At 47.6% G+C, this 13,324-nt stretch overlaps 2 protein-coding genes across 3 annotated transcripts in view; one reads left to right on the forward strand and one right to left on the reverse strand.

The window, feature by feature from the left end:
- The window catches only part of Zbtb46 (zinc finger and BTB domain containing 46), a 97,402-nt gene extending 86,305 nt beyond the window's left edge, over positions 1–11,097 (reverse strand). Inside the window, exons 1-3 of one of the 2 annotated variants that reach the window (XM_031373076.1) lie at positions 10,717–11,097; positions 10,474–10,551; positions 9,593–9,695 (exon numbers count right to left, since the gene is read on the reverse strand). The gene's annotated coding sequence lies outside the window, so the exon portion shown is untranslated. The other variant, XM_031373074.1, reaches the window with a different exon arrangement.
- On the forward strand, positions 10,738–12,527 carry Abhd16b (abhydrolase domain containing 16B). The gene has a single exon (XM_031373079.1). The coding sequence runs from the start codon at positions 10,857–10,859 to the stop codon at positions 12,279–12,281; it is 1,425 nt and encodes a 474-aa protein (XP_031228939.1). The 5' UTR covers positions 10,738–10,856; the 3' UTR covers positions 12,282–12,527.
- The last annotated feature ends 797 nt before the right edge of the window (positions 12,528–13,324 follow it).

Consider the following 13,324-nt stretch of genomic DNA (forward strand, 5'->3'; position numbering starts at 1 on the left):
CACTCTGCAGACCAGGCTGGCCTCGAACTCAGAAATCTGCCTGTCTCTGCCTCCCAAATGCTGGGATTCAAGGCGTGTGCCACCAGTGCCCTGCTTGATTGTCTAGCCTTAAACCTTCTCATATCTTTTTGATCCTCTCTCAGCATTAACTACCAGATTCTCCATCCCTCCACATCAGAGCTGAGCATTTGTTCATAGGGCAGTAAGAGAGAATGTCCAGGAACCCCATAGGTACCAATATCAGATGATTAAACTCCTTGTATAAAATGTAGTCTTTGCAGAAGCAGGCAAGTCTCAGTTCGAGACCAGACTGGTTTACATAGCAAGTTCCAGAACACTTAGGGCTATATATAGTGAGATCTTGTCTCAAAACAAACAAACAAAACAAAAATGCTCAGAACTTTAACATATCTTTTTAGGTAGGCAAGTACTCTACCACTAATCATCCATCTCCTAACCATAGACTCTAATCTGTAGATGACTTATAACAATATAAAGAAATTGTATGTTCAGTTATGGATGTATTCTTCTTCCAAATATTTTAAACCCAAGGTTAGTTAAATCAGACCAGTTTATATAGAGAAAGAAGGTCTGTTACCCTTTTGAAATACAATGGTGGCTGGAGAGATGGCTGAACGATTATGAGCACTGACTGAGGTCCTGAGTTCAATTCCCAGCAACCATGCAGTGACTCACAACCATCTGTAATGGGTTCTGATGCCTTCTTCTGGTGTGTCTGAAGACAGCTACAGTGTACTCATATACATAAAATAATTCTTTTTTTTTTTTAAAAAAAAAGAAAGTCAAGCCCCCCTTTAAAGAAAAAAAAAAGCTGGGCAGTGGTGGCACACACCCTTAATCCCAGCACTTGGGAGGCAGAGGCAGGTGGATTTCTGAGTTCGAGGCCAGCCAGGGCTACACAGAGAAACCCTGTCTTGAAAAAAGAAAGAAAGAAAAGAAAAGAAAAAATAGAAAAAGAAATGCAACAAAGTCTGGTACCTTTAGTGGCAGCTTCCTTTCAAGCTCTGTACTCTAGTCTGCAAGTCTTGCCTGTCTTTCTACCTCCATCCCAGGTTTCTACAACCCACTGGCCTTGTTCTCATACCTCCAAAATACCCAACTTCCCTCAACCTTGGGGCTCTCTGGGTCCATTCCCTGAAGATTAATTCTTACAGCCATCTCAGTTCCTGTTCTATGTAGTCTCGTTTTGGGTCAAACCCTCCCTTGGGCCTTTATCTGTAAGCATCTGCTAGTATCCAGGTGCAGTGGTACATACCTGTAATCTCACTAAGGAAACAGAGCAGAAAGATTAGTAGTTCAAAGTCATCTTTGGCAACATATCACGTTTGAAATAAGACCTGAGCTTCATGAGACCTGTCTCAATAATTAAAATATCAGCTGAATAAACTGTTCTCAGGATGGTAGAAGTAAAGAGGGTAATAATGGGGAGTAGGGAAGAATGACCACAATAAATTTGCCCTGATGATGTCCATGGCAGAAAACCAGCCAGGCAGAAGAGGAAGCCCACCCTGGCATGTGACGCCTGTGTAAGGAACTCCTGCTGCCTTGCTGGCACTATCCCCACCCAGGTCCACAGGCCCTGCCTGGGACTTTCCAAGGGCTGAGCCAATGACCAAGAGACTCTGCTAGTACAGTCAGAGCACCCAGGCATTTCCTGAGAAGCCTCCCTTCCTTTGCTCTTCTTCCTTTCTACCTCCCACTCTGGGGGTTTCCTAAGGCCAAGGCATGCTATTTTCAGTTGAGAGAGAGGGACTAATATTTTGACCTACTGTTGCCCCTACTGGAACCTGAGGAAAATAAATTGGAGGTGGGATTAGGCCAGGGATGGCAGACAAGCTCCCTTTCCCCTGGTCCTCATACCCAGATACACCTGGGAAGTGCAAGAGCTCTGGCACGGAGGGATGGCTTCAGAACTGAACTCCAAGCCCAGTGCCAAGTTTAACTTGCCTTGAGAAGGGTGGACTCAGGGCCTAGGTGGGATGCCACCCACTTCATGTATCCTCATTTTAGCACTTCAAAGGTTTCTTATGATCTCTCTGGGCAGCTGGAGGATCTGCACAGGCACAAGCACCCTATTTTGACCCAACTGAGAGCAGTTTCAAAGTGGTGAAATTAGACAGCCTTGTGATTTGTGCCTATCCCCAGAGCTGGGGTGGTAAACATCAGAGCTTCTCCTCTGTGTTTCACCCTCTTTGCCTCACTGCCTGTCCTTGTGGGTTCAGGGCAAAGACCCAGACTTTCTTGGCCTACAGATCCTGTGTTGGACCAGGTGCCTCCTGGGACATGTAATGTGTGTACGTGTGGGTGGCCCAGCCCTGAAGTCCCAGATACAGAAGCCACAGGAACCAAGGTGGGGTTACCCTCTAGGCCAATTTCCTTCCCTCTCCTTTGTCCCTTCTGTCTGTTTCTTCTCTGTTCTCCTACCCATGATAGACAGGCCCCATAGAGGAGAGAAAGAGTGGAAACTAAGTAGGAGGCCTGTCTGTCTAGGTTTGCCCTGGGATCCTGGCCTTTACTGTCCAGGCTGTGGTGGACTTGACCCCACCTAGGGTCTGGGTGGATGAGGTAGAGAGAGTTGTAGCCCTGGAGCAGCTGTCCTAGACTGGGGCTAATACTGAGAACAGAGTGCCTGGGGGATGGGACAGGTTTCAGGGTCCCCTGGGATTAGCTCTGGGACAGTTGCCATTTTTAATCTGTGCAAGTGACTTAGAAGAAGCCGCGAGGGCCATAACCTAGATCAGCTCAAAGCAAGCTGGGGAGGTAAGCCCCCTCCCCCAACAATGTGCCAGAGGACGATAGAGGCCCTGGTCATAGTCTTTTCTCTATCGTGTAGGACACAGATGTGGGTCTGTGATGGCTGTGCCTAACCAAGGCCTGTCTTCATTTCAATAGACCCTTGGCTCTGAGCTGGCTTTCTCCTCCCCTCCCCAAGCCACCATCCCCAGGTTCAGATGGCTATAAGGCCATATACTCCGCAGACTGGGGTCACCCTTGAGCTCACAGTTCTGAATGCTCACTTATCAGCAGAAGCAAGCTTTCAGTCTACCATTCAGGGAGCTTCGAGTTGCAAGTCCAAGGTAGGAGAGCACAAGGCCCGCATCTGAGCCAGGAAGCACTTTGCCTCTGTCAACACTACCTGGGTATAGAGTAGGTTCAGCTTCAGACCAGACTTCGTTCTTAGAGATCACTCTGAAGCATAGCTGTCTTACTTTTCAGTGAGTTTCCAGGGCAAGGAATGACTACAGAGCAGGCTGACTTCAATCTCTCTGTCAAATCCCCACTTTCTACCATTGGAGCTCTCTTTCTTGGCAGGCTTAGTGAGAGGAAGGTGGCAGGGCGCTGAGCAGGATCCTCAGGTCATGCCTCAGTTCTCCATGGGCTTGGCATGGACTACCCCTTCTGTAGCAACTTATAAAAGCTTCAGTACCTCCAGTTTTCTTATAGTTCCTTTCAAGAAGCCAGGAAAAAATGAGGATAGGCTTTGCACTGTGGGGATCTTGGCACCCCTCACGGAGTTGAGTCCCCTTGCAAGTCTCTTTTTGGAATCTTCTTGGCTAGATCCTTTTCCAGCCTCTGCTATTGGTTTTTAGGTCCCCAGTGCCCAACTAGCTAAGTCAATGAGTCAGGCTGGTGACATGGCTCAGCGGATAAAGGTGCTTGTTAATAAGCACAATAACCTGATTTTAATTCCTGGGACCCATGTGGTAGAAGAGAGAACTGACTCCTACAAATTGTCTTTTAACCTGCCACCCAAAACACACACACACACAAACACAAAATCAATCAATCAATCAATCAATTGATGTAATTAAAATTAAAACAAACAATAAAAAGTACAAAAGAAAAAAAAGGCAGTGATCCACCTTTCATCTGCTCTCAGCCCAGCTCCAAGACCCAGGGATCATGGCTTTAAGTCCAGACCATAGTTTCTATCTGATCACCAGGAAGGTACCCAGGTCCTCTACAGGGGAAGGATTCCCAGTGGGCTTCTGACTGACAGAACAGACTGGCTTTTGCTGCTGTTCTAGTCAGTGGTCACAACAGTGGTCATGAAATCTATACACACAGGATAGATACACAGTAAAAGCTCAGAGCTGCCCTAGGTGGTGTACAGCTTTCAGATACAAGTTCTGTTCCAGAGTGGGAAAGACTCACTGGTTGAAAAGGACTTTTGCAAAAGTGTTTACAAATCACATGGCATCTGGAAGCAAGGGTCCTTGGAAAACAATTTGCTTGTGCATGTTGCAGCCGTTTTTGCTGAGGGGAAAGCTCTAGAAGTTGGTTGGGGACACCTGACACATTAGCAGAACACCAAAAACAGTTTTACAGTAGCTTGCTGCTGCAGCAGTGAAGCACGTAATACATTGTCAAGAAAAGCAAGCTACAGTGTGTGTCAGATTTATTCCTATAAGCAGAAATAACAAAATAAGAGACTGTAGGTGTGGCTCAGGTGGTGGAATGTTTGCTTATTGTGCAGAATACTCTTGAGTTTGCACCTCAATGCATAAACAGTGTGGAGGTACCCCAGCACTTGGGAGGTAGAAGCAGGGCTAGCAAATGTTCAAGGTTATCTTCAGCTATATAGCAAGACCTGGACCAATCTTGGACATATGAAATCCTTTCAAAAGAGAAAAGGGGTGGGGGCAGGGTTTGTACGGATATGTGCTTGTAGAGAAAGGACAGACCAAGTGTCTAACTTGTGATTTCAAGGAGAGGAATAGAAAGGGCTGAATTAGAATCTTAAATTTTGGTTAACAATAATAAATATTTGCTTTACATCAAAAGCTGGATATTTCCATAGTAGAATAGCTAAGGCCTCTCTTTTGAGTTTCCCAAACCAGAAGGAAGACTGCCCCCTGACCAAATAATGATCCTTCAAAGTATATCTGAGAGCCCAGAGACCAACTCAGGATCTGTTTCCACGAAGAGACTGTTCACTCTCACAGGCTGTAGAAAGGCTGTAGATTGCACCCTGTTCAGGAAAGAGGTGGTGAGCCCAGAGAACTCTGACTACATCTGATACCTACAGAGATCTATGGGAAGCAGCATGGCCATTCTCCTCATCACTGTCAAGGACCTAACAAGGGCCTATTCCCTCAGGCCAGGTATAGGGGTACCAGCAGCAGTACTAGGTAAGAGTTAAGGATTAGTAAGTCTCCCCTTCAGGCTCTGGTAGGATTTAGGCCTTCACTTCTTCCTCTTCGTGTACAAGATTTGTTGCCTAAAGAGTGTGCCCTCCATTTTTACACACTTTTACTATGTCTGATGTTCAGAAGGGCTTTATCACCCTGGAATGGTTGTTAGAGCCCTCTGGGTCCTTCATCCTGGGCCAGAGGGAGACAATGGGGCAGCTCTTCAAGGAGCCAGGAAGGAGAGAGCTCCCCACCCACCCCACTGTCCTTGAGGGCGCCTAATTCTCTGTGACTCCAGATGTTCAGCAGCTGTCTTGGCGATTTCCGCCCCTTCTTTTGACCCCGTATCCGCCAGGAAGAGTCCCCTTCTGTCCTTGGACTCCAAACCACCCCCACCTTCCCTGCACCCCATTTCCTGAGCAGAGGCATTTATGCAAACTCAGCTGCTTTTCCTGAAGGCAGCTTCAGCTTTTCCAAAGCCAGGGTGCTGCTGTGGTCAGCTAGTGCTGCACTAAATATCCTCTTCCAAGGGACTCTGATCCTGGCTCCAGCCCCTCTGGCCTCTAGGACTGGTTTTCTCTCTTTCCTTTCCTTCTCCAAGGTTAGCTTTTCAGACTCAACAACATAAATCAAGAGCCTCTAGGGAGGTGAACAGAACTGGCCAGAGAGGAAGCACTGCTTCAGTGGGGGAAGGGGAACGTCCTGGACTAGCAGGCCCCAGTGGGGGTGGAGTGTGGGGGTATGGTGCATACTCAGATGTCTCCTTGGAAGGAGTGGGTGGCAAGGATTCTTCCATAAACTGATAAGCCAGGATACAGAGTCCCATCCCCCATTCCCACCCTGTTACACTGCTGTAAACAGAAGGGCCTGAAGGCAAAAGGATCCTATTTGCTGCTGCAGCTGGTCCAGTCTAGGGGGCTCTTCAGTAGAGGATAGCTCCCTTCTTGTCACATGCTTTCCTCTCTGAACAGAGCTGGTGGTTCTGGGGCACTTGGACTCCTGTGGTCAAGAACCAGGCCAGACACACCCTAAGGCCTGGAGTCCCTGGGGACTAGTGGCTCCAGTTCACTAACCTCTGCCCTTCAAAATCTAGTCTCTGGCTCTCCCAATTGCTACCTTCCCTTTACAGAGGCAAATTAAGGGCAGGTGGGCTTGGCTGAAGAATATCTTCTGTTTCCAAAAGTCTCAGAGCAGATCAATCTGGGAGAGCATCTGCAGTAATAGAAGGCAGTGGGTGTAGAAAAGATATTGCCACTGTCACTGAGGCTACTTTATCTGTAGGGTCTGCAGCTTCCAAATCCTCGAAGAATCTTCTTCACCAGTTGCTTGGACCTGGCTGGGACACTCATTCTCTTTTGATATAGAAGTCACTCCTATGTCTCACACAAAATGAACCTGATGCCTTGGTCCTCAAGGCAGGTAACATCAGTTTATGAGAAATTTCTGGAGAGTGAATAACCCAACTTCCCTAAAGTTTTGACCTTCATTATCCCTAAACTACTTACTTTCCCTACAGAGTCAGAGGTGGTCATTTCAGGAGTGTAAGTACCACAAATATCTTCAGGACACTGTCAACCACTTGACTAAAGGCAAGGTACCCAGTGGGCTCTTTCTAGGACTGATGTAACCCAGAATCTTAGGAAAGGAGGTTGACAAACCTTAAGGCACACCCTAGGCCTCAGATCTGACCAGTGAGCAGAGAAACCAAACTGGAATCTGGGTCTTGGAGCTGGGTTATACACCCATCTGCATCTGGGGCAGAATTGCCAAATTTAGAAAAACAAACCTAGATTGGCATATGCCTTTTGTGGAAGCAGAGACAAGCAGATCTCTTGAGTTTGAGGCCAGCCTGGTCTACAGAATAAGTTCCAGGACCGCCAAGGCTACATAGAGAAACTCTGTCTCAAAAACCAACTCCCCTCCCCCCTCGCTAAAAATTCCAGATAAACATTTTTTAAATAATGTTACAGTGTTATGATATACACTGTCATTCTCTTCAGACACTCCAGAAGATGGCATTGGATCCCATTACAGATTGTTGTGAGCCACTATATGGTTGCTGGAAACTGAACTCAGGACCTCTAAGGAGAGCAGTCAGTGCTCTGAACATCTGAGCCATCTCTCCAGCCCCCAGATAAGTGATTTTAAAACAGAGATATCCAAGGGGCCAGGCATGTGGTGGTGCGGTGTCTTTAATCCCAGCACTTGGGAGGCAGAGGCAGGTGGATTCTGAGTTCAAGACTAATCTGGTCTACAGAGTGAGTTCCAGGACAGCCAGGGCTACATAGAGAAACCCTGTCTTGTAGATCAGACTGGTCTTAAACTTTTAACCACCCTTCTGTCTCAGTCTCCCAAGCCCTAGAATACAGATGAACACCACTGTGTGAGTTGGAGGCCAGCCAGGTCTAAGACTGCCAATGACTATGTAGTGAGACACTGTCTCAAAAAAAAGAAGTATTTAGCTGGGCAGTGATGGCGCACACCTTTAATCCCAGCACTTGGGAGGCAGATTTCTGAGTTCGAGGCCAGCCTGGTCTAAAGAGTGAGTTAGTTCCAGGACATCCAGGGCTACACAGAGAAATCCTGTCTCAAAAAAACAAAAACAAAACAAAACAAAACAAAAAAAGAAGTATTTAATGGTAGCTATAGAGAGATGGTTCAGTGGTAGACAATTCAGAGGATGTTCCCAGCATCCACATGGTGACTGACAACCATCTGCCATCTGTAACTCCAATTCCAAGGGATCCAATGCCTTTTTCTGACCTCTGTGGGTATCAGGCATACACATAGCCTGCATGAATGAATACATACATACATACATACATAATACATACATACATACAGGCAAAACACTCATATAAAATAAAACATTTTGTTTTGCTTTGGTTTTTTGAGACCAGACTTCTCTTTATAACCCTGACTGTTCTGGAGCTTACTCCACAGATCAGGATGGACTCTAACCCAGAGATCCAAATAACTCTGCCTCCTGAGTGCTGAGATTGAAGGCATGGATCACCACCATGCCTGGCTTATAAAACAAAATTTTTTTTATTAATAATATACTTAAGGGGGCTGGAGAGATGGCTCAGAGGTTAAGAGCACTGTTTGCTCTTCCAAAGGACCTGAGTTCAATTCTCAGCAACCACATGGTGGCTCACCACCATCTATAATGAGATCTGTTGCCCTCTTCTGGCCCATAGGCATACATGCAGACAGAAAGCTGTATGATGTATACTAAGTAAATAAATAAAGTGTATTTAAGGGCTGGCAAGAAGGCTTATAAGGTACTGGTGCTTGCTGCCAAGCTTGACAATCTGAGTTTCAATACCTGGCACTTATGTGGTTAAAAAAGGGCAGCAACTTCCAAAGTTGTCATCTGACCTCTACATGTATGGAGTAGCACACACACACACACACACACACACACACACACACACAAATAAGTTTAATAAAAATGTATTTAATATACCTAACATACTGAGCACCCACAGCTTGGTCTAACTTATTTTAAGTAGGCTCAGAACACTTATATGAACCAATAACTGGGCAAAACCATTGAACAGAAAGCCTATTTTTACAACAAAGTGTTAACTACTTCATGTATTTTAGCAAATACTGTATATACTCTGTACCATTGTAAAGTCATGGGGACCACACTAGAATCCAAGCACTCATAGCTGATACAGGCCAGTCAGGACCACATAGTGAGACCCTGTATAGCCCTGGCTGTCCTGGAACTCACTCTGTAGACCAAGCTGGCCTCGAACTCAGAAATCCACCTGCCTCTGCTTCCCAAGTGCTGGGATTAAAGGCGTGTGCCACCACTGACTGGCCCCAATTTACTTCATGGTCATGATGTTTGTGCAGGAATAGGAACCTTGACCAAGCTGGGCAGTGGTGGCGCACTCCCTTAATCCCAGCACTTGGGAGGCAGAAGCAGGTGGATTTCTGAGTTTGAAGCCAGCCTGGTCTACAGAGTGAGTTCCAGGACAGCCAGAGCTAAACAGAGAAACCCTGTCTCAAAAAACCAAAAAAAAAAAAGAAAAGAAAAGAAAAGAAAAAAAGAAAAATAAAAAGAAACCTTGATCAAGACAGACACCATAACCACAGCAACTCTTATAAAGGAAAACATTTGATGTTGGGGCTGACTTACAAATCAGAGGTTTAGTCCATTTTCATCATGGCAGAAAGCATGGTGGCATACAGGCAGACAAGGTGCTGCACAGGTAACTGAGAGAGTTCTACATTTTGATACACAGGTAGCAGGAGACTGTGTGCCACACTGAGCATAGTTTGAAGATATGAGACCCCAAAGCTCGTTCCCACAGTAATGTATTTCCTCCAACAAGGCCACACCTACTCCAACAAGACCAAGCTTCCTACTAGTGCCACTCCCATGGGCCAGGAATTCAAACAGCAGTCTATGGGGGAGGACATACCTAGTCAAACCACCACTATAGTCCTTCTCCTCTGTCTCTTCTATGAACAGTAGCATTCCTCAGCTGAGTCCAAAGCTGTGGAGTTGCTTGAGACAGTCAGTTCCTTAATTGAAAAGTAGAACAGGAAAGTAGAGGCTGGTTGCTAGAGCCTGGAAACCACCTTACCTAAAAACCTGAGGTCTGCCAAGTAAGCCCAGCCGAGGGACTCAGGGGATCTGGCTGCATTTCATTGCTTTTAGAATTTGTTTCAGGTCTGCTCAGTTAGTTCCCAAGTGTTACAGTATCCTGCTCTACAGCTATTTGGCTCCTCAGGTAGGCTGCCTATCTTCAGTGCAGGAGAAAAAGGGGAACCCACCCACTAGAACCTCTAAAAAGAGGAAGGTACAGTTTGTGGGTTGGTTCAAGTGGGAGAGAGATGCTCAACTAGGGGCTGGAAAAAGAGGAACTACAGCTAGGTAGGACCCACCTGGAGGTGATTGCTGTTGTTGGACCAGTGAAAAATGATTCAAAAAAGGTGTTCATGAGTCCGTGTGTGTGTGTGTGTGTGTGTGTGTGTGTGTGTGTGTGTGTGTGTGTGTATGTGAAGAAGTATGGGAAGATGTTCCTAGCCTACCACTTCTCCTTCCTGAGGAAGGTAAGTATAGGGTTACAGGAGTCAGGCTATGAGCAAATACACCTTCTGACTCTAACAGCAGCTCTGTTCTAACCTAGATATTTTCTGGGAAATGTACCCCAAATGAACCCCAAAGTCCAAAGAGGTGATAAGGGAGTGTTACCAACTACAAATTTGGCCCAGGCCTGGGAAATCCCCTTTCTTTTATTGTCTTCCCTCAATAAGGAAGAAGTCAGGCTATTTATTTCTGGCCTCTTTGGTTGCCTACCTTCAGTGGAGGAAGTGGGAGCTGCTCAAGGTGGTAGAAACATTGTGGGAAGCTGCTGTGAAGTCCCAAGGCACTTTCCTAGGCGGGTGGGACAGAATTAGAGATATACCAAGCCTTAGAACCCTTTGTGAGCCAGTCACCCTAGCATCACTTCTCCCAGCAACAATGACTCACAAAACTGAGAGCCATACAGCTTTCCCTTGGCCCTGGAAGGCACAGGTCACAAAGGCCATTGGGACCTACGTGGAGCAGGAGGCATGACATCAGAGTGCTGTTAGTGGTCCCTGCCTTGGCAGCCACTGGCTGGGCCAGGCCTGCATCTCCTGCTGTCATTCCACAACTAGAACTGGGCCTTCAGGTAACAGCTCAGAGCTTCAGTGCCCATGTGTGTCATCTGCTTTATGAAGGCACTAGTGCACGTGTTCAAGATCTATTTGACAGCAAACTACAGTTACAACTTCCGCAACTGGCCGGTGGACTTCCGCTGGGATGACCTGCATGCCCCAGGCACTAGTAATAGCAGTCACCGTGCCTTGACCTGTGCTGCAGCTGCTGCAGGTGTGTGGCTGCTACATGATGCAGCGCTGGGAGGCGATGCACTCACAAGGCCTCTACGTGGAGCTCGGAGCCAAGTGCAGTGCCTCCTCCAGCAGATCCGTGAGCTGCCCAGCCAGCTTGCTAGCTATGCACTGGCCCACTCACTGGGCCGCTGGCTTGTATACCCCGGTTCTATGTTCTTGATCACGCGCGCACTACTGCCTCTACTGCAGCAGGGCCAGGAGCGACTAGTGGACCGATACCATGGGCGGCGTGCCAAGTTGGTGGCCTGCGATGGCAATGAGATTGACACCATGTTCATGGATCGCCGTCAGCATCCCGGCAGCCATGGCCGCGGTCTGTGCCTGGTCATATGCTGTGAAGGGAATGCTGGCTTCTATGAGATGGGCTGCCTGTCCGCACCTCTGGAGGCTGGATACTCAGTGCTAGGCTGGAACCACCCTGGGTTTGGGAGCAGCACAGGTGCACCTTCCCCACAACATGATGCAAATGCAATGGATGTGGTGGTCAAATATGCTCTGCACCGGCTGCACTTCCCACCAGCACATGTGGTGGTTTATGGCTGGTCTATAGGAGGCTTCACGGCCACTTGGGCCACCATGACTTACCCAGAACTGGGTGCACTAGTGCTGGATGCCACCTTTGATGATCTTGTGCCTCTAGCGCTGAAGGTTATGCCCCAGAGTTGGAAGGGGCTGGTAGTACGCACTGTACGGGAGCACTTCAATCTCAATGTTGCTGAGCAGCTGTGCTGCTACCCAGGCCCAGTACTCTTGCTCAGACGTACACAAGATGATGTTGTCAGCACCTCGAGCCATATACCCTCACTGCCATCTTGCCAAGAGGAGGGTGAAGTGGAAGGTAACCGTGGCAATGAGCTGCTGTTGCGCCTTCTACAGCACAGATACCCCTCTGTGATGGCCCGCGAGGGCCGTACAGTGGTTACCCGCTGGCTACGTGCCAGCAACTTGGCTCAAGAAACTGCATTATATGAACGCTACCGTGTCGATGATGAGTGGTGCTTGGCAACACTTCGTTCTTATCGTGAGAGCTGCCAGAAGGAGTTGGACAATATCAAGGCCCAGGGGCCACATGGACCTTCCTTTCCCTGGCTCGTGGGCCAAGGTCTGAGTGCCCGGCGGCGCCGGCAGCTTGCACTGTTCTTGGCACGCAGGCACCTTAAGAACCTGGAGGCAACTCATTGCAGTCCACTGGAGCCTGAGGACTTCCAATTGCCCTGGAGACTGTAGCCACTGTTTATGTGACTCATACATTTGGGCATTTGTACATTTTCTAGCTCCCTACAACCGTTTTTCTCCTTACATTTCGACAGAAAAGCTGGCACTGCTGGAGATCTTGGTGTCTGGGAGAATGGGCAGTATATCTTCTTTCACTTTCTTTCTGTTCTTTCCTGCTTCCATCCTTTCTCTTCCTTGCAAACATCTGAATGTCTGTGCCTAATTCTCAAAGGCAATGTAAAGATGAACCTGATCCAATTTATGGTATTGTGTGGTGTTTGATCAAGGGAGCCTGTGGGGTCACAGGGAAGTGCCTTTCACATGGCTTGCTCCTAAGAAGAGGACACCAACGAAAGATTCAAATAGTTCCCAATGAAAGGAGACTCCTGGCACCTAGGGTCTCATTGTTAGCAGGTCTCAGCAGTTGTGTTGTGCAGTACCCCCTTCTCATTTCTGTATTCTATGGAGGGGAGATTTACAAAGGGACTGCAGACCTATATTAACAGGGCACAGGGTGGCCTAGGTCCTAGAGATCCTGAATTGTTACCAGGTGTTAATGTTACCCACGTGTTACTGGGTGTCATCTTGGGCCAGACCTAGGCTAGGTCGGGCTTTGTTCATGGCATGCTCAAGAATGTTCAGCTGTACGGTCTGTACTGTGGTCACTCACTACATGAAGAAGGGACTACTGCTCTTGTCATTTCCAGTCTTGTGGACAGGGGCTGGCCAGGCTGGGTTAAGCAAGATAGTAAATGGAGAAGTTATATTAGTGGACACAGCCTTGAACAGGGTACTGTCACAGTCAATGAAGCACCTAGTCCTGTGCAAGAAGACACGTGTAGGGAAAAGAGCCAGAGAAAGGACAGGCAGTGGGAAGCTTCCAGGAACTAGTACTCACTGGGGCCTAGCTGGAGACAAAAATTCAACTTTTGCTTTTGTTTTTGTTTTTTCGAGACAGGGTTTCTCTGTGTAACCCTGGTTGTCCTGGAACTCATTCTGTAGACCAGGCTGGCCTTGAACTCAGAAATCTGCCTGTCTCTGCCTCCCAAGTGCTG

This window comes from Mastomys coucha, unplaced genomic scaffold (genome assembly GCF_008632895.1).
Source record: "Mastomys coucha isolate ucsf_1 unplaced genomic scaffold, UCSF_Mcou_1 pScaffold15, whole genome shotgun sequence".
Lineage (NCBI taxonomy): Eukaryota > Metazoa > Chordata > Mammalia > Rodentia > Muridae > Mastomys > Mastomys coucha.

Coding starts and splice junctions, on each gene's coding strand:
- Abhd16b (XM_031373079.1), top strand. CDS start 10,857: ATGTGTGTCATCTGCTTTATGAAGGCACTAGTGCACGTGTTCAAGATC.